Source organism: Clinocottus analis, unplaced genomic scaffold, assembly GCF_023055335.1.
Source record: "Clinocottus analis isolate CAN_PGR_092001 unplaced genomic scaffold, fCliAna1.0.p SCAF_4, whole genome shotgun sequence".
Lineage (NCBI taxonomy): Eukaryota > Metazoa > Chordata > Actinopteri > Perciformes > Cottidae > Clinocottus > Clinocottus analis.
Window position 1 is genome coordinate 11,560,565 of NW_027176153.1, and position 24,468 is coordinate 11,585,032.

The 24,468-nt window shown below is 43.6% G+C and overlaps 1 protein-coding gene across 5 annotated transcripts in view; it reads right to left on the reverse strand.

Moving 5' to 3' along the window:
- The window catches only part of bsna (bassoon presynaptic cytomatrix protein a), a 135,631-nt gene extending 113,909 nt beyond the window's left edge, over positions 1-21,722 (reverse strand). For all 5 annotated transcript variants that reach the window (XM_068597412.1, XM_068597413.1, XM_068597410.1 and 2 more), the window contains exon 1: positions 21,343-21,722. In XM_068597412.1, the coding sequence (XP_068453513.1) occupies positions 21,343-21,530 (188 nt within the window). In that variant the 5' untranslated portion in view covers positions 21,531-21,722. The remainder of the gene's footprint in view (positions 1-21,342) is intronic.
- Positions 21,723-24,468: the final 2,746 nt, after the last annotated feature.

Sequence of the window (24,468 nt, forward strand, 5' to 3'; positions counted from 1 at the left end):
GGTAAAGATAAAGCTTTGTTATGTAATCAGGAAGTAGCAGTGCATCAGCACAGCTGTGCCATTCACTGTATTACTCGTGCTTGTTCACACCAACACACACACGCGCACACACACACACACACACACACACACAAAGACCTGGAGGCATGATGAGTTTTCATGCCCTCATATAGTGCACACAGTTATGCACACGGAAAATGTCTAAACACATACTGTACCGACGGCACGTGTCCTGATGGCAGCTATTATAAGGCAGTGCAGTGCAAGAGGCTTTGCTGCAAATCACGTTGTAATGATAGCACATTGTTCTAAGTAAAGGCCACAAACACTAACCTGGATTTAAATTGACACCTCCGACACGGCTAAATTCAGAATTAAAAAAAGAAAGTGATAACCACCACTTCCCTGAAAATACCTTCTCTTCCTAAATGACACCAAGCACAATTAAAGAGGGGTAGCGGCTAGAAGAAACTGTCTGAAAACAAGTCGTTTTTAATTAAATAGAATAGAATAGAAAACAATGAACAGTGTCTTCAGCGTCACCACAACTACAATATAATTTCTCATTGAAATCACCGTCACAGTGGGATGCAGCGTGGGCCCATCACACCAGGTGCTTGATGGTTGCGGTTTGATTTACAGCCAGAGAGGTTGGAGACTTGAAGCACTAACTGTATTCTACGATACCCAGGTGCCTGTCGACACACGCCACACTCACACACACACACACACACACACACACACACACACACACACTGTTTACTGTAGTTGTAGTTTACTTTGTGTGTGTTTGTGTGTGAATATATTTTTCAAATTCGTAAGTTTGATATGTCGACATTGTCTCGTATGTGTATTGCTTGCCTTTTATTGATACATGCGGATTGTGTGCACTGTTTATTTGATTGTGTGTGTCTTTGTTCCTCTCAGCTGAACGTGACTCCAGCAGATGTGCTATCCCACATGAACAGTGGGATGACAAACACACACCTGTCTACATTTACCTCTCTGTGTGAGCAGAGGCTCACATTGCTTTCAGCATTTAGAGATGCCATCAACACCTCAGCGTGTAACACACTGTTCATGATGAACTATCCAACATTTTGCCATCTTCGTCATGACCAGATGAGAAGATCTGTGTTTGTTTAACTGTGCATAATCTGCCAATAGGTTGGCTCATCATAACTGTAGCATACAGCACGCTTGATGATTATGTCGAAATAGAGGTCAGGGATGTTGTAGAAATGGACTTTTATATACAATTCATTAACAGCATAGGTTTCCAAAGAAATGGCCACCTGTCCAGTTGCAAGCTGCACACAGACACTGCCAACTCTAGAAAACCTCTGCCAGAGAACATAATCCAGGCCGAAATTACATTTCTGTTACTGACTGATGATTTACAGCACAGACAGGATGATTACTTTGCTACCTTATAATGATGGGCTGCATGTCAGAGAGAAGGACTGGCTACCTGACGGCTTGACTGGCTGACTGACTGTAGACGTTGCTTCGGTCGGCTCGAACGACGAAATGAAAGCAGCCAAATTCTGACAAATGGAGGCTGGTGCGGAAATGATCAAAGAAGAAAAAGCAGTGAGACGGAGGAGAGAGAAAAAGGGAGAATCGACCTGCTTAGCATGCTGCTCCACACTTGGAAACCTATCCTTTACCTTCTCTTTCTCCCCACATTCATATGTATGCCCACAGACACACACACACACACACACACACACACACACACACACACACACACACACACACACACACAGAGAGACAAAAGGAAATCCATTTCAAGGTGTTTCCCCTCCCGCTGTCTGCTCACTGAGTTCAAGCTGACCCTGGGACATTATGAATCGATATCTAGCAATATGAAGTCTCATCAGTGTTTGGATTCACTGGTTTTACAGGTTGCAGTCCAAAAAAAATGACTTTATGGAGAGACAAACACAAAGAACAGATCATTAAAGAATAAATGTAAAAAAAAATACTTAAAAAATCGAAATGTAAGGACAGCCATCCGTCTCTTACATACAGATGGTATATCAACTGGCATAAGCATCTTTTAAGCATCTGTGCAAATCATAGAAGGGACATCAAAATGGAAACCCGAACAGTACGAAGTAAGAAAGCTCCATTTGTTCCCCCTACATTTGGGAATAAAACGAATCCAAAGCAGCAGCGGGGGGTCGAAGTAGTTTCTCTCTCACTGTAGGGTGAACTCTTAAAACTCCCCTCGACCATCTCCTCTGCACTTTAATTGAGATTCCTATCAGTGGTGTGTCGCCTCAGGAGCAGGGGCAAACAAATGCAAATGCAACCGAAAAGAGCAAAAACCAAAGAGAGCGAGCGGTCGGTGCAAACGTAAACACAGAGGAATAAACAAGCGTGAAGACGCGTGAAAATAAAATAAACAGGCGAGCTTGCTGCGGTCAGTTTGAACTGAAGATACCTCGACACTGAAAGTAAAGTATACATGCAGGTATAGGCATTGAGACGTGTGTGTGTGTGTGTGTGTGTGTGTGTGTGTGTGTGTGTGCTGTCCGTATGAGTCAGTTTGCTTGTCTCAATCTATTTTCAGTGTCATTACTTAAAACCGACTCTCTCTCAAACAAACTGCGTTGAAGTCCGGCTTAGTTTGATGCATCGACATTAAATCTCTCTCACATCCGCCTCTACGGTCTCCACGTCTCCACACACCCAACGTACTCCTTCTCTTCACCGTCTCCATCCTCGCCGTTCATTGGCCACCCTTTCCTTACGCTTCCCTTGTTTACAGAGCAACTTACAAAGCCTTACAAAGATTCATTTCATAAGGACTCTCATTACGTCAACAGGCCTACAAGGGGATCAACAAAAACAAAGGCAGCATTGTGTTGTTGGGTAAGTGACCAAAAAGCCAGAACAATGTATTTGCACCTCACAAATGTCAGAGGTGCACCTGAGTGAGAACATCGAGATGCCAGATTTAAGTCCAAATGTGGACGAGCGAGGGCAGAAGCACCTCATCAAACCAAACTTAAGTCCCATTAACATTAAGACAAGCATTAATAACCGTAGTATTAGACCAACGACACAGAACTTTGGGAGAGAATTAAAACGTTGCGCTAAATATAGTTTTCACAGATGTCCTCTAAAAGTTCACAGCTCCACCAATTATTTCAAACTGAAGCAAGACAGAAAAGTTCAAAACCAAAACCGGAAAAAAAATAGTCTCTGATGATCTCGGCAGCTCGCTGAAGATCCCAAGGCAATATAATGGGGTTTTACTATATATATATATATATATATATATATATATATATATATAGTTTCTATTTTAAAAAAGTCTATATTTTTGACGGGCTTTGGACATTAATTTGTCATTTTACAAGGACTAAATTCAAGGGATCAATTTATGTGAGATAACTGGGCTCGCCTTGTTTGTAATGTGCATTGGTACGAATGAAAACACACACTCACAAACACACACAGTGTATTTTTGGGTTGTCGAGTGTAGCGGGAGGTAAATCTTCCACCAGAGCTCTGAGAACACTCTTCCCCCGAGGGAAGGACTGACCACTGATCATTGACTCTGTGTGTGTGTGTGTGTGTGTGTGTGTGTGTGTGTGTGTGTGTGTGTGTGTGTGTGTGTGTGTGTGTGTGTGTGGGTGTGTGTGAGAGAGACAGAGAGATTTTTTCTGCAGCACTGACAGTGATAGTAGGAAGCTAAGCACAGTATCTTCTCCAGTCACTTACATTTAGAAACACAAAGTACTTTGCAGATAACACAATAAAACAAACACAAATGTTAAAAATGCTCCTATGAAGTAATCCTATAGGCGATGGTGTGAATTGATTTTTACAGTAATTTCGGCTTATTAATGACGCAATAATCAATAAATATGAATGTAATTATATGTTTGAGTAACTCTGAAAGTAGTTTTTCATGTAGTGATGTGGAGAATTAACTAGTTGTCTATAGCAGCTCATCCCTCATCACACTTCCACGGCTCTCAGATTAAAATCATGAACCCATTCAGTATTTGGTGCACATTTTCAAAATGCATTTTCTTTTTTCCTGTACACCTGACAGAAGTACATCTCCATAACTCTCTCTTTTCTCCTCACTTTTAAATATTATTCTCCCAACTAGCCATCTTTTTGCTCCACAGCCAGCAGCAGCAGGCTATTTCATGCTGCGTGTAATAAAAGGATTAATTTGTGCTGCTCACACTCAGAATGGGCAGGAAATGGGACAGAGGGATATAAATAGAGACTACCTCACTTCACACTTTATGTTTCCTCAAAAATGCCTGCAACCCACCAGACCGGTGTTGAAACAGTGACCCTGTCTCCTTTCCCGTGCCATGACTTTTTGCTGTGTCGTCAGCATTCAGATACAACCACTGTGTCGATTTTTTAAACAAAACTTACTGGAGCGCAACATTGTTTACAAGAGCACAAAGCTCTTCATAAAGCTGACCTCTTATTTTTGCTCCAATTAATGCAAATGTACTAAGGTGGGTCCGGGGTCTACCAACCATGTTCTCAATAAATCCTGCGGCCATTGAAAATGCTGAATCTGCAAATCTGCTGGTGACAACGAAAGCACAACCACAGTGTATTTGTTTTGAACATGTGTGGGTTGTGACACATGATGTTGGGATGATTACGTTTGAAAATCATCCCAATTAGGGGCCATTCATCGACAAATGGAACTGGCACAAGAAACGTGGCTGTGCCTTGTGAACAGGAGAAAGATCCAGGAGGCCGCTCGCATCCGTCACGGCCGTATGACAGATGAGGCCGTTCAGCTGGAAGCACTGTGGCCGTGTTGTCACAAGGTCTCCTGTCTTGAAGCTCTGAGCTAAAAGCAAGTCAATGCGTACACGAAGAATGAGAGAAGACTTGAACTCCGGTCTCCAATGTCAAAGTCATGTGCGCTGTACTCAGCAACCTCCCTTGACCTCTTGAGCATATGTTTCGCCAACCGACAGATCGTCTTTCTACTTCGTGGGACAGAAAACGCAAAGAAAAACATTTTCCTGAAAAGGTGAAGATTAGTTTTGTATTTGGACAGAACAATTCAAGGGTGTGTTGTTGTTGCAAAAGGAAAGTTTCTTTTAGACTTCCTAGTTTGTTTTTTTGTGCATACCAGACTTAATGTAGACGTGTTCATGTTTGTTTTTGATGACGCTACATTAGCGGTGTGTGTTTTTCTAACTGGATCTCATCATAAACGTGTAACACAAAGCGTTTTCAGCCTTGACTCGTATTTTCTATAATTTTCCTTCTGAATGATTGGATTTTAAAAGAGTTGGAGCGTCTTCTTTTTTTGCAGTTAGTTGCAGTACAGTCCTTACATGGAAATACATGAGAAAAAACAATGTATTGCTGCACAGAAACAGATGGGGACACATTTGAGCCGGGCTGAAAACGGTGCCATTAGGCTTTAGGTTGTAGTTGTGAAGTATTTGCTGCTGATTTGATTTTATCACATTATAAGCCAAGAGGCTCACAGCTGGCTGGCACAAACGAGCGCTAAGCTAATTTCACTTGTAATCAGACTCGTCGGTGGAGGCCGGGGAGAGACATTGATCATGTGAGGCGTTTAATGCATGAAGCGAGTGGTGTCAATCCCAGAATGCCAGGCGGCCATGTCCGAAACCAGATCCGGGCTTTCTAATTAGGCTGTGGCGGCCTGAAGGTCATGAAACTCAGTGAGCGTGCGCACACATTCACACACACACACACGCACACACACATTTTTCAATTCAGGGGGAACAGATCAATAAGGGGCGAGACTGGAGTTATGAAGTTGCCGTGTGACGGGGTGCTGAGCAGTGACGTGCGGTCAGGGGAGGCAGGTGAGGCTGTGCCTCCCCTGTCATGAGAAGAAAAAGAAAGGAAATAATAAAATAAAATAAGTATTAATATCTGTCTTCTGTCTATGATTTCGGTGTGGTTCCTAATGTGTTTTGGTCATTTTTGTGGTCAAAATCGCAGAAATTCTGTATTCAAATACAACAGAGACGAGAGGCGAGGCTCGGACGAGCCGCGCCTCCCTCCAGATTGCGCAATCACTCACAAACTGGATTGAGCGCGTGCAAATGGCGCGTGCTTGTTGCCATTTCTGTGTATGTTTCCAATATGATGGTTAACGACACTTTTATTATACGTCTTAATTTCCATGGTGTTTAGTAGTGTATTTCACGTGTCTGTGTAATATTTACGTCTTATTGATCTGACATAAATCCACGGGGAAAATGCTCGCCTTGAGGCAGACAGTACCTGTGCCTCAAAGGAAGGGGGCGATAGTGAGCCCGCTGTCAAGAGTTCACCAGGTCTCGGTAAACTCTAAAAGTGTGTAAAAGAAAACAACAACTCCACGACCACAACAACAAATGGGACGCTAGCGCTTAGCTAACAGCACAATGGAGGATTTGATTTCTAAACTGAGAAATTTTTCAACGCTGGAGTTTCAGTCAAAGCTAGAAGTCATAAATACTGGGAGACCGAGGCCAGAACTGCGAGGTTTGCTTCAAACGACGGGAGTCGGGAATAAATGGGAAACTACTCGTTCTTTTCAAACAGACTGGTATTCACATAAAGACTGGCTTTGTGGAAGTTTTTCAACAGTCAGTACTGTCAGTACTCAAATGAAAGCTAGTTTTGATCATTTTGGTGAGCTAGTTTTCCTGGGATTGGTCAAAATGTAATGAAATGTCAGAACACTTTGATGACACCAAACTGCAGAGCTTTTCAAAGTATACCAGGCATTTTGACTTTGTCTGGCTAAAGTCGGATCTTATTGGACCGTATAGTTCGCAAACAGTAAGGAGTGGATGCAAATCGTCTGTACAGCTTCTAAACTTTTTAGCCCAGAATAATTTAATTCAGACTGTTCCTGAGGCAACAAAGTTACTCCAGCTGGTGCTCACTATACCTGCAACAACGGCGTCTGTGGAAAGGTCCTTTTCTGCATTGAAAAGGATTAAAACACACAGTCAGAATAGAACTGACCAAGGTCGACTTCCTTCACTGGCAGTTATCTCGATTGAGGCAGACAGACTTTTAAAACTCAAAACCAAAAGGACAATAAGAGGACTTTTACAACAAAGTCACAGAGATTTTCGTCCAGAAGGAAACGCGAATGGACTTCATTTACAAGTAAAGGTGAGATATACTGCAATATACAGTGATGTTTAAAATGGTTTTCAGCGTCCTATTCGCTTCTATTCTCTCCTATTCTCCCATCCTATCCTGTTGGCATCCTACTGTATGTTTGTAAATCTGACTTGTAAGTCCGTGCCTCCCCAACCCTCACTGCACGTCACTGGCCTGTCCTTGGCAGAGCCACAACGCAACAGAACTGCTGAGCCACAATATGTCCTGCTGGATTTACCTCGCACTTCCTCTCTCTCTCTCTCTCTCTCTCTCCGTCTCTCTCTCGCCTCCCTTTATTCTGCTCATTAACTGTTGTAAGGACTGTCAAACAGAATCAGAGACCCGCAGACAGACCGCTCAGTCAGCGAGGCCGTCAGAAACACGGAGGTGTTGCACTAAAAGTGAGCTGCAGGGCTCGCTGACAGCTGCTCACTTCACAGCACAAACACGCCTCGCATTTGTCACTCGTAATTTCTGTTGTGATTGATTAAAGGTCTTTGTTAGGTAGGTGAGAGCAATTTCAGTTTTTTGCTTTTTAGATGATTATTTCTTGCATTATTTTACCTTTTCTACGGTTAAAACCTTTGCATTGATTAATTGATTTGATTGATGATTGAAGGGGTTGAGGTCTACGTTATAGTCTTGGGAAATGACTAATCTGTGAAGAACAATGACAACCTGCCTTCATCAGGTCATTTTACATATTTAAATGGGTTTAACGTTTTCAACAGCTTTAGATGTTTTGTTTTGTTTCTGGACACCTGATAATTATGAGTTCATTCTTGACTCTCTTGTTAGCGTGTATCAATATTGGAAGCCTGGTGTAGCCGCCAGAAGAATTCAGTTCGACAACTTCTCTTTTTCTCGTAATTTATTTCCTCAATCACAGGTAAAGTAAGAAGCTCTGCAGTTGCAAAAGCAGGGAGTCGTCCAGTCAAGGCAGGTTGACCCGGAACAGCCGGAAGTTCGTTTCTTTAATAAATGGTTTTCCATCACCAACATATCATAAGCAAAGTAACATTTAATTGGCTCTAAACTGTCAAGAGGAGGAGAATCCTGTGTTCTCATCTCTTCTCACAGAAAGGGACGTGCAACGTCCAGTCTGCTTCTCTAGTGTCAACATACTGAGGTGTGTGTGTTGAGGAGTGCAGGCGAGTGACTAAAGTTCCCTTGAGAATCAGACATTTCTAGACACAACTACAGCTGCATAACTGTGTTGTACTGACCTCGCTAACCTAACCTGAACTTCACTAGACATGAATATGAAAAGCATCTACACAAATTTTATATATATATTATCACTCTGTTTATTCTCCAACAACTCCAACTCTTTTTCACTGTTGTTTTAGCATGAGGTCATGACTCTTCACAGTACAGTACTGATCACCACTGAGCATCTGTTGCTGTGGTAGAATAAAAACAAAAACAAAGTGCTAAATGAATTAAAAGTGCCTTTCTCTCTTTGCAAAGTGTAAACTGTAGCTTCAGCTTAGTGCTGCTGCACACTGCAGTTCTCAGCTCAGTGATTGTATGTTTTTCCTATTTTAAAACCTCCTTGACCTCCTGACTTCTCTACAGAAGTGATTAAGTCCACAGGCCTTTGACTATTTATTTTATAAAAAAAATCTAATATTTTTTACACAGCTGCTCATTTTTCCTACATATGATTCAACTAGTGTGTTGTGTCCATCAACTCTCCAACTGCCAGTCAGCAAATATTATGCATGAAAGCTACAAAATGAATGTGACTTTAACCTCTTTCACTTCTCTGTTAATACATTGATTAACCCAAATCCACTCTCAGATCAGAGCTGGTCAAAAGACAGACTGTTCTAAAAGTACAGTGTTTGGTTTCTGTTGTTTTTTTTTAATGCAAGTTCTATTTTAGTGAGTAAGCATGAAAAGAGTTATTTCACACGCTCTGACAGCAGTAAAATATCTGCGACAGGTACGTGCTGCTTTCGGGGATGAGATATAGACCCACTGTACCGCTTTAAGCTCGGAGCCTGAAACCTCTTCGTCTTTTCGTGACAAACAATAAACTTTGCATTGGACCGACTCCCCTCTGATATGGTCGGCTCAGTCTCTCTGACGTCCCACTTTTTCATCATGCTTCTGTTCTTTTTGTTCCCTTTCTTCCCCCACCTCTTTCCATATTTCAGTCACTTGCTTTACCGTGAGTGAAACCTGTTGACTGCGAGCTGCATCCGTTTCTTTTGGTGACATCCGCGTCTAAAAGTGGAGGCTTTGAGAGTAAACGAGTATGGATTTTTGTTCGCAAACGGCTCATTAATGGTTTAATATTCACAATCAGACAAGTCTGTGCGATAACAGGAGCAAAAGCTGCAGCTTCTTTTGAAGCTGCTGAAGCTCGCAAACCTTTGAACGCATCAACTAAAGTGACCTAAATTCCAAAATCCCATTTTTCCCTAATTTCATGCTGATAACAAAAACATCCCATTTGAGTGTTTTTCGCTGTGCCAAACCCCCCTCTGAGTCCAAATGACTGCAGGAGCACAACTGTGCTGGAAATTAAACTCTGCCATCCAGAGGAAGCTGTCGCTCTGTACCCGCCTCTGTCAGCTAACAAACACACAGGGTTTTATGGTTTAGCTATGGAGAAATGAGTGTTTTGGGTTTGAATCAAAATCTGCATGTTGTCACTGTCTTTTCACTCAAATAAAGCAATTTAGTTAGTCTTTGCGTTTATGAACATGACAATAGTTTCAAGAGACTGTTAGGTGCTCACTGCTCCTTGTTTGGGCTTCCAGCAAGAAACATAACCCTTTTTTTTTTCTATCAACCATCTTTGAATAAACCACCTTGAAGGGTAAAGCAGAGAGCAGTAAATAATGTTAATGTTCCGTAACAAGCAAATAGAAAAGGTTGAAACTTATTGACTATGAAAAAAATCACATTAGAGGAAGAAAAGGCGATGTGAGTTGATGCATAAAGACACACAAACAGTGTATACTGCTGTAGTTTGTTCCAGGTGGTGCTGTGTCTGTACTTCTTAGCTTTAACACACACACACACACACACACAGTGCATGCACACACACACACACAGTGCATGCACACACACCATATTCAGCCACAGCATCAATACAGGTAACATTTACTGTCAGGTGGCGACAACATAATGAGAAAACTCGAGCGTGACCTTCTCTAGTGCAGTGGTGAGAAAATGGCAAAGCGCAGCATAATATTCTCCGACAAACAAATGAAAGTCAGAGGAAATGTAACCCAAACTGAACGAGACAAACAGCGAGTGTCGGGTGTCGTTCGCCCGCAGTCATCACCACCGTATGGACCGAACAGCACGGGGTCATCGTTTAAGGGAAAGTACCTGATGTCTTTGAGCAAAGAATGTCTCTATTTGTCAAATGTGACATGCGGTTTATCAAGGTAGAAGAGAGAAAGACAAGTGATTGGTGGGACGGCTCAGAGGTAGAGAAATAAGAATGAGAAATGAAAATAAACTATAATTCATCTCAAAAGTCGCTTGCCTGATTTGATTTAATATTTGATTTGTATAAAACGTTTCATGGAAACAATGCAAATTCCTGTTTTATCTTGAACAAAGTGTCATAGTAACACCTTTTCAGTTGCTGAAAGACACAGCCTTGCCACTTAATGGCCACCAGGGGGCAGATTGACCAATAACAAGTAAATGAAAGAATAAACAAATTTCCTGACTTGAGTGTATGAGCTAACTTCCATTCGAACACTGGAGTGTCTGAATGAATCAGCTTCTGCTCAGTGCAGAACAATCATCCCCGCATACTGTTCCTGCAGAGCAGCTCAACACTCTCAATGCTTCCATAGTTATTACGAGAAGTGGCTGGTCCGTTAATTGTTCACCATGCCAGGTTTACAGGGATTAAACCTCATCCAACCAATCCTGCAATGTTGGATTGAAAAATGCTAAATACAAGCCAAAGGGACACAGAGCACCTGTGTCCATGTAAATACCAGGGCCGGCTGCTGTGCGTGAGTCTCTGTCTCATTGTCTGGAGGGTTCCTTCTGAGCCGAGCTGGCTTATTAATTGCCCCGTTGCGTTGGTTTCCTGGCAGAGACGGAGGAGATGTGCAGTTTGGTCGTCGACCCTGCAGATTCTCGCAGCTCGTCGGGTCACCGCTCGCCCCAGAGACGATCCATTTGTTAACACCAGAGCTACACCCAGACAGGTCCTCTTGGCAGGATGAGAGGACCGTCACACGCCGCTGAAACGCACCGTGTGATACCAATAGTGGGGAAATTTTCCAGGGAGAGTGGAAATTCATGTAAAACAAGCCTTAAACTGTCACTCTGAACCCCTTTCAAAGAATAACTAATTTAACGCTTCCATTTAATGCAAATCTCTGTCTGTCATTGGCAGGAGGAAGATAGTCAGATATACTGTTTAGTACTATATGGGTCAGCAGGGAGGATAATAACAAATTGCATTGCTGTTGTCAACTTGCTTTTTAAAGTAACTGCCTGCCAAAAGCGTCCCTTTGTGCATTTATACTATATTTTGATATTGGAGTACAGGAGAACTCGTTGTTCTCGTCCCACTAGAACGTAATTGGCATTCAGTAAAAAACATTTGATATTTTCTAACATCCAGTTTGTAAAATGTATTAAAAGAATATATTCAATTAGTGCTTATTAGGAGGATTCATTACAATGTTCTATTGTTGGAAAGAGGTAAATGTAAATATGTTCATAGGATCAAAAAAATATGTAACCGTTTAAAGATCAATATTCCAAAAGCCTGATTCTGAATATGTGAAACACAACAGAAGTAATACATCGTAGCGTTGTAGTCTCTGATGGTGGGGATGTCAATCATGTGGTGTGAACTTGTTATGATGAGCCAAGCAGCGTTTCACCTCTACCAACAGGTCTGTACGATCTAAACTGAGACGTGGACGTGTTGTCTGACATATTGGGTCGTTGACTGCTGTTTAGAAGCACAGAGTTTGGCATTAGTGCCGTGTCGTTCGTGAACGATTTATTCCTTTTGAACGAATCCTTACAAGGATTCAAGAGTAATGAGTCTTCTCAAAAAAAAGATTTGTTCATGTTCTCGTGGCCGGAGGTGAACACGAAGACACGGTCAGTAGTCCTGACCGCGTCTTTGGATCGATGACTCGTTCTTCTGCCGGAGACTCAATGAACGAATGATTCAGAAAAAGATTTGTTTGTTCATTTTAATGAACGAGATTCAAAGAACCGAGTCGGGAAAATGATGCGGTCTTCACGTCACTATTTGGCATACTGGCCGTCCTCATCTAGTTTTCTGGAACCACAAGTGACTGTCGGGGATGGAGGAAGTAGGACCCAAACGGATTAGAAGAGTTCAAATCACATTTAATTCCAACAATAAGGGTTTTCAATTACAGGAGGCGGGCCCGACAGGGCCACACAGTGCAAACCAACAAGGAGACAGGAGACAAAGGGGGTTTAAATACAAGAGGGAGGTAACGAGCAACAGGTGGACACAATGATGGCAGCACACGTGAAGGGAATACACAATCAAGAACCAGGTGGACAGACCATCACCAGGACAGGAAGTGCAGAGACACAGAGGACACGAGACTACAAAAACAAAACAGGAAACAGAAAACTCAATTCATGACAGTGACACTAGAAGGCAGAGCTAAATACAACCGAACGCTGAATAAGATATTTTTAAGCCACCGTGTTACAATTAACTGAAATGAACTTAAAATATACTGTGAAAAGGTTAACCTTCCAAGACAAAGAACAGGCTCGTCACTCAAAAGTCAGCTGTATTGGCACAGCGGAGCCTTTGTTGGCCCTGAAGTGAAAAAAAGGAAGTAAGTCAACTATTTCTTTCAAAGAAACCACAGTAATATTTCGTGAGCTCTCTCTGGCCTTACAGTGGAGACCAAACTAAGTCTCTTAGACCTGTAAAGCTGCTGTTTGACCCTGTGGTAGACACAGGACTACGCTCTGAATGGCATCTTTGTGGAAACTTGCCGTGTTGGCTGAGGGGGTTCAGGCAGCGCTGCACGCTGCTCACTCCATGAGGTCAGGCCCGACTAGACTGGTGTCTGTTACAAATCCCTGCTGAGCCCCGCAGGGGGACTGACAGCCAAAACCAGGAAGCCCTCGTAATCTGGACTTTTGATCCTTCATTAATAGAGATTTAAAGGGTGTGGCAGGTGCCAACACATCTAAAAAAGCAAACCTACATTTATGTTTCATGTTGTGACCTTGGATCAAATCAACTTGACCTTTTTAAAACAAGCGAGGGATTTTCCTAAACATTTGTGGATCAAACACCTACTAAAATTCAAGGTTTTCAAACATTTGACAGCTCTTATTTGTTGTATGTTTATTCATTGCAGTGCAGAATACTATGTGAGCTGTTCCACAACGATTCAAAACATTTTTCACTGTAAATTGACTGACAACAAACTGTACAGCAGCGTCAATCTCATCTATGCTTTTCTGACTGTTTTTCAGAGATGCAGTACGATGGCATGACTTCACCACACACACAGCTCTGATTGGTTGGTTATCTCTCCATCTAGTGTAGACATACTGTATGTCAAAGGGCTCACCGCTCAACAGGGAGCTTCATGTGTTGCTTCAGTCTCAGTTCTTCTGCATGACATCAGGTCTGTCAGGACAGGGAGCCGATATGCTTGGATAGAAAAAACCTTTTCATTTGGACATTAGATGGTCTTTCCTGCCTGTATTCTAGTATCCATTGCATTGGCTTTTCGCCCTTTTTGGTAAAGTCCACGCTCGTCTACTGCTACCAGGACCAATTCCAACACATTCACTTTCCGACTCCGTTATAGTTTCTGATCTCCTGGTTAAAGCATCCAACAGATAATCCATTATCCACCACTGTCTCCCCTGTGATTCCACAGATTTCACCGCTGGTCCGGCTCAGATAGCCCTGTCGTTTCTGTTCAGTCTATTTCTGGATTTCACTCATAAGCTCCAGCGACAGCATCTATTTGCTGAAAACCAATACTGTCTTGGGCTGTGATATTGTGCTTATTGCCATCTTATCTCCCGATGCAGCCTCCCAAACACATTTAGTATTTGGAGGCTCCGGCAAACATGTCCTCCTGATAACAGGGCGTGTAAATATATAGAGAGCCTCTGTCTGTCGCTCACCCACTCAGTTTCACACGTTCACCAACACACAATTCTTAAAAATATCTCACTTTTCTAGCTCACACTCTAACACGCCCACAGAGAGAGAGAGAGACACTCGCTCTTTTATTGCTTCACAATCGCCCTCTAACACATCCTTGTTAATTAGCTTTCGTTGGAGGGTGAGGTCAGGGTTGTGAATCTTCAGGGGATTAAAGATGGTGACTGTAAGGACCTGCTCATTGCCTTTCTGGGTAAGAGTCAGAAAGTTAACCTACAATCACAGCCCAGGTCAGCGTTTGTCTTTACTGTGACAAGATCAGGTTAGAGAGAGAAAGTGTGAGAGCAAAACCCAACATGCTGCTGCATTTTCCACAGAGACCTTGAGTCGTTTGTTGCCTCTGTCCATCACCTATCTATTGGTTTTGAAGTGCTATATAAATATTTATTTAGAGTGCCCGAGCCTGGACCTCGCCGCTTCCCGGGGCCGTGGACTATGTGCTTGCTGAACCTTCTCCCCCCGCCGGGGAGGCACGCGGTCCCCTGCTCCTGACGCGACGCTCAAACGGTGAAGCATTGTCCTTAGTGCCACGTTGCGTCGCCAGGGCGGGGACCGGCCCTCGTAAAGGCCGTCAGAGGTCTGCGGCGATGTCGGCAACCCACCGGACCCGTCTTGAAACACGAACCAAGGAGTCTAACGCACGTGCGAGTCAGAGGGTCTCTGAAACCCCGTTGGGCAATTAAAGTATGGACTGGCGCGCACGCACCTTGCTCACGGCGCCCCTTTTTTTTTTCTCGTCATGTGGAGCGGCTCCACGGGGCGGTCCTCTATGCTCGTGGTGGAGCTGTGTGTGGCGGAGCACATGGACCTGTACTTGTATAGCACTTTTCTAGTCTTTTGACCCCTCAAAGCGCTTTAAAACTACATGACATCATTCACCCATTCACACACTGATGAGCGGAGCCACCATGCAAGGTGCCACATCAGTTTAATCAACCATTCATACACATTCATTCACCGTAGGCACAGCTACGGAAGCAATTTCAGGGTTAAGTGGGGATCGAACCAATCCTTTGATTGAAAGACGATCCTGCTCACCACTGAGCCACAGTCGCCTACATATGAACGCCAGTGTGTCGGTCTGTGACAGTAACTCCAGTGACACGTTTTCCTCCCAGTCCGCCCGTGATGTGGACTATACGGTCCGAAAACCACGATCCGCCACATTCTAATTACTCCATGTTTGCTGTTTGACATTGGAGCGTACTCTATTTACATTGAGGTTTTTTTTTCTCCAAATGACTAATATCTATGTGTCTCAAAAATACACATCACAAATCAAATGTGTTCTTCACGATAAGAAGTTATTTTAGGCCCAAATGTAGCTGCCAGTGAACTAAACTAACTAAACTAATTTCATCCAGCAGATCAACACATGAATAAGCCGTTGGAAAGCAACCAGGAGTTTCAGAGATTTGTATTAATTACAGTCAGATATTTGTTAATTTCATGGGATAACAGTGAAACTTCAGTTTTGGTGCATCTCATGACATCTTTAGTGTTACTCATTTAACATGGAGACTATGTTTTATCCATTCACCATGTTTTGACCACATAAAGGACTCCTCTTTGTCAGCTCTGCTTGGATTTTATCAACATTTATTGGCATTAGATAATATTAGAGCTCCACAACGAATCAAATAGATACATATTTGTGCTTGTACAAATAAAACCACAGAGAATTATCAGCCAACCCTGCAGCTCTACTTCTTTTAACTCATTGCTTTGGTTCTAGGTCAGATTCAGGGTTTAGTCTCAGAGTCAGTTCAACCTCTGACGAACCAACTGTACGTCACCTGCCCAGCATCAAACTATAGCATAGCAGCTAAAAAGACAGATTTTTGTTTAAGGGGTTGGTGGAGACCAAAACAGAGCTAAAAGGAGGACTTTCATTCATCAAACAGGCACAAACAGTGATGTCTTTTAGACTGTTTGTGATTAGAGAACCCATTAAACTTGGATGTTGGAGAAAAGGAACCAACCAGCTCAACCAAACATCAACAGCTATAATGGCGCTGCGCTGGCTTCAGCCTGACATTTGGCCTCCATCTACCCAGCTTCACAACCCATCATTTTCAACCGGGCCGTCACATTTCAACAACAACAAGGGGAAAGGACGGCCGGTAACCAGTCCACTCAGCAGATTAGAAACAGAATCCTATCAGCGTTCGTTCCTCTGCTGATATGAGAAAAAAATAAAAAATCTTGTCACTCAGAGCTGGAGCGTCAGCACAAAAAGCCTCACTAACAAACTCAGTCGCACTGTACATTCACAACGAACACGGCAGTCACAGACTGCTGCTGTTATGCAAGAGATGGGAAAACAGACTCAAACACATAAAACATGCACAAACACACATCCCACACACATACCTCGCAGGAAAGGGACAATTGGTCTCAACTCGCATGTCGGAGAAAGAAAAAGATACAGCAGCAAACTAAATGTTCACACACACAGTCACACTCTCCTCCACAAGTAATCTCTCTCTTTCTTTTTTCGCACTCACACGCCGCTTGATTAGTTTGTACAGTCAATAAATTGTGATGACCGCCTCTTCACAGTTGCTGATCATGTACACAACAGTGTACACAAAGGAACGGTGACGAGTCTGCGTCTGGAGGTTGAACAGCTGGTCCTATGGCGTAGTCAGAACCACCTGGAGCTGAAGCCAGCTCAAGACTGTGGAGATGACAGTGGACTTCAGGAGGAGCCCCCCAACACAGATCTGCAGTGAGAACTATTGGTTCCAGCCTGCCCTCCATCCTGGACTTGTACACCTCCAGAGTCAGGAAGTGGGCTGGAAAGATCCCTGCAGACCCCTCACACCCTGGACACAAGTTGTTCCAACTCCTCCCGTCTGGTAGGCGCTACAGAGCACTGTACGCCAAAACCACCAGACACAGGAACAGCTTCTTCCTACTGGCTGTCAGTCTGATGAACAATTGAACAATTAATCAGACACCTCCACCTGCACTAGCTGCACTTTCTAAACCACAGTTTACTGTTTTTCTGTTTTCTTAATGTCTTTTTTTTAACTTTTATATTCATCTTTTGTATGTACGAAAAGCAAAGAGGAAGCGTAGTCAAATTCCATGTATAGGAAAACTTACATGGCCATTAAAGCTGATTCTGATTCAGAAATGTACACACAGCACAGCCTGAACGTGTTATAAGCCTGCAAACATGGAGAGTGTGGAGTCGGATGTAAACTGAACATGTGATCCCACAGAAAGGAGTTGGTCTGTACCTCACAGGTTCTCTCTCTCTCTCTCTCTCTCTCTCTCTCTCTCTCTCTCTCTCTCTCTCTCTCTCTCTCTCTCTCTCTCTCTCTCTCTCTCTCTTTCTCTATCCTTCTCTCTCTCTCTCTGGCTGTAAATGTGGATCCATTTGTACATTACATGCCCTTGATGTGTATTTCCTCTGTGTACTTGTTAAATTTCCGCTGCATGTCCTCCGGCTCCTCATTTCAATTTTTCTCAAATTTGAATGTACATTATTTGCATGTCATTTTAAATAAAACTGGGAAATTTAATACAATTGTACTATACAAAACATAAAAAAATAATGTGTTGAATACAGTTTTTAAAGGTTCAAAACTAATTATAAACACAAGGTGTATAAGTCAATATAATTGTTTATATTGCTGGTTTAACCGGACCGGTGGTAACTGTTTTTTTTACACCTTTTTGATCTACTACTACTGCATCCCTTCCCCTGTCCTGTGTCCCTTCAGGTTTTAATTCATTGAAGACTACACTAGATCTATTTCCACCAGCTTCTATACCCCCTTCAGCCCACTCTCGCTTCCTCCCCCTCTCCTCCTCCTCCTCCTCCTCCTCCTCCTCCTCCTCCTCCGCCAGCCTATATAGCACTACGGTTGTATCTCATTGTAGAGACAGAGTCATTTATACGCTGCTGGTTATTGGTTGAGAAGAGGGCGGGAAGGGAGCGCGAGAAATGGAGGAGGAGGGATTTTCCCGGATGGAATGAATGTACTATATATTTGCAGACTGGCAAGGAGAGACAACATTACCTGTTTCAGTAAATGCCCCAAAGCGAGTCACGTTTACGTTCAAGTGACAATGTTCTTTCATGGCCGTGATGATGGAGGTGAGCTGAGTGAACCTCAACAAAGTAGATATTTTAACCCGAACCAAGATGTTTCCTTTGACTCTTCAAAGTCATATTTGTTCCTTAATGTTGTCACATCATGAAATGTATATCTTTCTCCACACCTACAAGGGTTTTAGGAAGCACATACAAATAAAGCAGACACTGTAATGCATGTAAAGCAATATTAAAACCAATGCATTCATCCGCGGCTCAACATAGTCCCCAAAAATGCTAACGATACAGTATCCAGCCGTTTTAGGAAGTTACTGAGACTTTTTGCAGCAATTAATTTGTGGTACGTTTGCATTTGCAAACATTTGCATGTTCAGTAGGAATCAATAGACTTCAGACTGAGTGCCACAGACATGGAAGGTTAGCCATCCATTAAGTTTTATTGAGAATAGGACATGTGAATCATGGCAGCCTTAACCTTTAAAGAAACCACACATACCGCTGCCATGCCGCTCTGCATTAATATTGTAAACCACACAAAATAATAATCGAGTGGTATGTTAATTTAGAGGCACGGGGAAGGAAAAAAAGAGATAGAGGGAAAAAGGACTGAGGGAATGTGCAGAGCTTGAGTGAAAAGGAAAAGGAGAGACAAATGAGAAGGATGGGAAGAAAATGAGACTGAAAGAAAGGGAAGTAAGAGAGAAAGACATCCTTTCTCCTATTTACTGACGACAAGTGTGGACAGGATATAGAGAGAGACACAGAGAGAAAGGGTGAGGGGAAAGAGAAAAGCAAAGCAGGCCAGTGTGCAGAGGAGATTGGGAGGGAGGGAAAGATAGAGATAGTGATAGGAGCAGGCAGTCAGGCAGAGCAGAGTAGAAAAGGGAGGGAGTGCGAGAGAGTGTGTGAGAGTGAGAGTGAGAGAGGCGGGGGTGAGCAAACACGCTCTGCACGTGAGTCAATCTGTTCACATGGCCTTGTATTACGCTGTTATAAATACTTAATGTGAGACACTTCATGCCGCGGATTTGAAACAGGGATGCTGATTTCTGAGGTCTGAGGTGGCAGGAGGGCAGAAACCACCTAGATGTAGTGCATCTTACGTAGAACATTTGATAAACGCAACAAGAATGAGATCACTTTGAATGCCCCAAAACAGAGTAATGCAGGAACAAGGCATCTCCAGCATTAGCGGAAGCGAGCTGAAGCTGTCATCTGCTCTCTGAATCCCTGTGTTATATAATGATGGAGAGGCTACGCTGCTCGGCTCTTCTCTCCTACAGATGCATGAATCAAACCTGGGATGTGTCCTAAATATAACCAGGGCGTTCGCACATACACACACACACACCCTGGGGTGTTTGTAGGCCAGCTGTAACCCTACTCCTGCATTTTTTTCTCACAAAATGACAACCGGATTGCGTCTCTGTACAGCAGGCTGCAGAGTAAGGACGAGGAGGTACAGTATAAACTGCGATTCCTCAATTCCTGAGGCAGCGACAGAAGATTAGAGCATGTGTGTTCGCTGAGCCAAGCTATAGTGAGAGATTGAAGCTGTAGGGTAGAGGGGGAACCTGACATTTATTTTAGAAAGGGGTTGTATGTTGGCCTTTTATATACACATAGGCTGTGAATGATGTGTGTCTATACGTCAGTGCAGCTGTATGTGCACATGTTATGCCAGGTCATGTTGAAGCTATGTTAGGACACACATCATGGGATGTGTGTGATCATGGGTCATTTCATGTTATATGTATGGTTTTTTTGCGTGTAATTACAATCAAGCACATTTCCGGTTGTATGTTTAAGAAATAGCATGGTTTGGTGGGATATCACATGTATGTTCTGTTGATGCTGCAGCACCTTAAATTACTACATCCAGATGTTGGGGACACTGTATGATATCAGTTTTATTAAATAATAGATAATACATGTTTATATATATACATACACACACGCGTTGCATGTGGCACAGTGGGGGACATGGTACGGTACAGAACTGTATGTCGGTAAGCACCATCGGTCTGTCAAGACGCTTCTACGTCATTGACGAGAAACGCTGTCGTTGCTGGTATAGTATGCCACACACGTATCATCAAACACGCGCCTACATGGCCAGGCAAGCCCCTTAACGTACACACACACACACACACACACACACACACACACACACACACACACACACACACACACGTCCAGCACCCTCTCGCTCATGCGGAAACAAGCGAGTATGTGAAGGCGCTCCCTCGAGCATCTTCAGCAACAAACCAACAACCAAAAACGTCCCAATGGTCACGTTTCATGAAAAAATATACTGTGGAAACACGAAGGGGCTCGATTATGTGTGTGTGTGTGTTTTTTTTTTCAGCGGTTGTCAGAGAAGACATGTCTCACTCGACACAAATACGCAACAAACAAAAAAAGGCAGAGCTCGAGCTCGAGGAAGGAGGAAATACTATTACAGCACATGACACCGCGGAATAAAATCAGAAGCCCAGACCAAAACAGCCGTGGATCTCGCTGGTGATACCCGTACCACGGAGCACAGGGGCACGGTGCTTGTGAGGCGCATCGACAAGCAATGTCAAACCCATTGGACCCGCTCAGGGCTGACGGTGCAGCCGGCTGCATTTCAGCACCGCGGACAGCTCCCGGGCTTCCAGCACCGTGGAGAGCGACGGGTCTCCTCCTGCTAATGTCACACCATCGCTCATTTATGTCACCCCCTTTAAAATCCTGGATGCGAGAGAAAAGGAGGGGGGCAGAGGGGAGGCTATGCTTGACACTTGTAATCCCGTCGCTCTAAAAAAATTGAACCAAATGCCACCTGGTCCCTTGTTCATCGAGCGTTTCCGTGTTACAAGACACACACATCGGGTTGCAAAACCCGGAACTCTTCACCCAGCCACACACCCGAAGCCTCTACTACTGCTGCTCCTACCTCGTCATTCCCATCCCGGGGCCTCCGATTCCCATCCCTCCCCCGGCAGCGGTTCCGTTGACCGGCTTCACGTGCTGTCCTGCCCCCGGTCCTGTTGCGGGTCCTCCGGGCATCACCGACCCCATCATCCCGGCTGTTCCCGGCTCGCCGGGCTGCCCGCCGCCTTCCATGCTCGCTTCGTTCCCCATCTCGGTCTCGGCGCAGGAGACGGGAGAGAGGCGGAGAAAGGTAGCAGCTCAAATCGGCGGCGTTGCTTCTTTGTCACTACGTTGTTTTTTTTGTGATATAATCAGAAAAGAGAATGGAAAAGGGGGAGCGAAAACTGGGAGAGTGAACTCAGCGTTGCTCCTCCATCACCGCCATCATCATCATCATCAGGACCAGTGGGCTGCCTCCTGACGTGGTGACGGGAGCGCGCCGCGCGGACTCGGCCGCTTCGACAGGGGAAATGAAAGCGCGAGAGGCGAGAGAAACTGAGATTAGACTAGATTAGATCAAAGTTAAATGAGCCCCGTGGGCGAAAGTGGGTCGCAGCAGGAGAAAGATTAGGATACAAAGAGCAACACGAAAACAAATGAAAAGGTCCACTCTGAACTTCAGCTGGGGAGCAGCATGCTGAACATGCAGGAATAGAAAGACAACTTTATTTATCAGGTATTTCATCTAGGTCGTTTCATCCCTGAGCATTACATTGTCCTCTGTTCATAAATCGTATAAGTTACCAAGCAGACATTAGACCAACAGATGTGAAGTCAAATCACAATGTGGATTTCCAGAAAGGAATTTCAACTGCATGCTTGACGTGAAAATATGCACGTTTGTCGAAAAGTAATGTTGATTTGCCAGAAATTCTCTATCCACGGCAAACACCAAAACACTGTGCCTTTGATAAGAAAGAAAAAAGATTTACAAACAGCTGCTTAAAGAGCTGAATTGCGCAACCACGGACGCGGGAGCGCGCTCTCAGGCCGTCGAGGCTGCTGATGCCGAAAAGACGAGAAGTGGGCAGTGAAGGAAGAAAGGGAGAGAGAGCTAGAGTGGCTGTACGTGCGCGTTCGCGCGGCGCTTTTTCACGCGAAGAAGGGCACGAGGAGCGTCGTGAACGCGCCGGGCAGTCAGGATCGACTGCACCGGCGCGTCACGTGTCAGAAACACTCCATGGTTTTACGCACCCGCTGGTACTCACTATTTATCTAGAATGACTTCCTCCTGTTGGTGCACAGCAGCGCTCCGGAAAACGTTTATTTGTTGAATTTAATTTACTGCTGGTTGGCTACAACTGAACAGGCCACTAGCTTGGTGTGCATTATATTTGTGAATGATATTATATTATGAGAGAACTGAGACCTTGGAAGAAAGCTATAAACACACGCACGCGCGCACTCACACTTTCTCTCTCTCTCTCTCTCTCTCTCTCTCTCTCTCTCACACACACACACACACACACACACACACACACACACACATGCACGTGTTGTGTTTTTTCTCTTTATTTTTCTTTCGAAACTGTGTAAACCACTTTTAAATGTGATATATCATAGTGTTAGTGAGCAATAGTATTGCGCATCATAGCATAGTTCATTTAGATGAAGTGTGTAAAATATCAAATACAAATTATAATTAGCTGAAGGTTATGTTTTTAGATCCATTTGTTTATTTTGTCTGATATTAAGCAGAATATGTACAGAAATAAATAAAATAAAAAAAGATGTGCTGCAAAATTTAATTGAACAACATCATTAACACCAACAGCAGAAAAATATGTACTGTAACAAAACATGTTTAAAGGAAAGAGCGAGTTTAGAAAAAACAAAAACAAAGTGTATGGGGCATTAAATCCATTCCGTACAAACAATAACAACAAAGTCGGTCAGTTAACAGCCTCCGAGCAGCATCTACCCCCTCGGCCACTGGGAAAAGGTCCGCTCTCTGTTCCAATGCCAAGTGTCTCTCTGAGGCCAGACTTTATGGAGATGAATAAACCCTGCCAGCTATGTTTAGTGCTGCATGTATACTGTGCAGTGTCTTTCTCAGCGTAGGGCAAAGAGACAAAGTGCCGCCGTAGTTACAAAAGATGGATGGGGAGAAAAACAATTCTCCTCTAAGCCTTTTTCAGCGCTCATCAAAGACTTTCTCTTTTGGTCATACTTTTGGTTTAGTCCAGGGCAAACCGAAAAAAAAACAGACATGGCCGGTCACATTTAACAATTAACGTTTCAAAACTGTCACGCCATTGTGTTTTCAACATTAATAACAGCCGTGAACAAGAAACAAAGGCAACAGAAGAAATCAATGCAAAGATGAATACACAATAAACTTCCATGGGCTCAATACTTTCTTAATCACAAGCACACAACTTATGAACTCAGGGCTCCCAGAAAATGTCCACCTGCAAATTCAAGAATACACATTGAAATTGACTCTGCCCTGGATCACAATAAACCCAACTGCACTTGAAGGCATCAGGCATTCTTCACGTATACACATCAGCCCAAAGCGAAGCAGAAGCAACATGGGAACTTTCACATTCAACACAAAACACAACACCACAGGACACACAACAGAGCAGCAGAAGCCTGGATGGTACACAACAGTGGGGATAGATCCACATCCCTGAAATATATATGGTGCACTCTAGTAAACAGAGGGCAGAAAATGGACAAAAACATAATTTCCGTAGACACTGAAGAGACAGAACAAAGCTTTCCAGTGAGACATTACAGAGTTAAAGAGAGAACTGAGACACTTAAATGTAACAACGCTGAATTCAAAGCAATGCAAATGGGAAGCGAGCACTCAGGGATAACCCAACTAAGTGCCAAATGTAGTCAGCTTTTGGCTTTCTACCAAGCACTCTCCATGCTCTGAGAGCTATTGAGAAATGCTTGTTGCTCATACCTATTGGTTATTAACGCTGATGCTGTCCAACATAGAGTCTTCAGTGTACGTACACAACAAGGCGACAAAAGCATGAGTGTATTCGTAGGCGCTCCGCCATCTTTGCTGCGTGTGAGATTTGACATCCAGATATTTTTGTCGTTCTCTTGCTGTTTGACAGAGAGATCTGTGCATTATGTCAAGTGAATGTGGATATTCATGTACGTCCTTTGGGAACATGAAGCACCT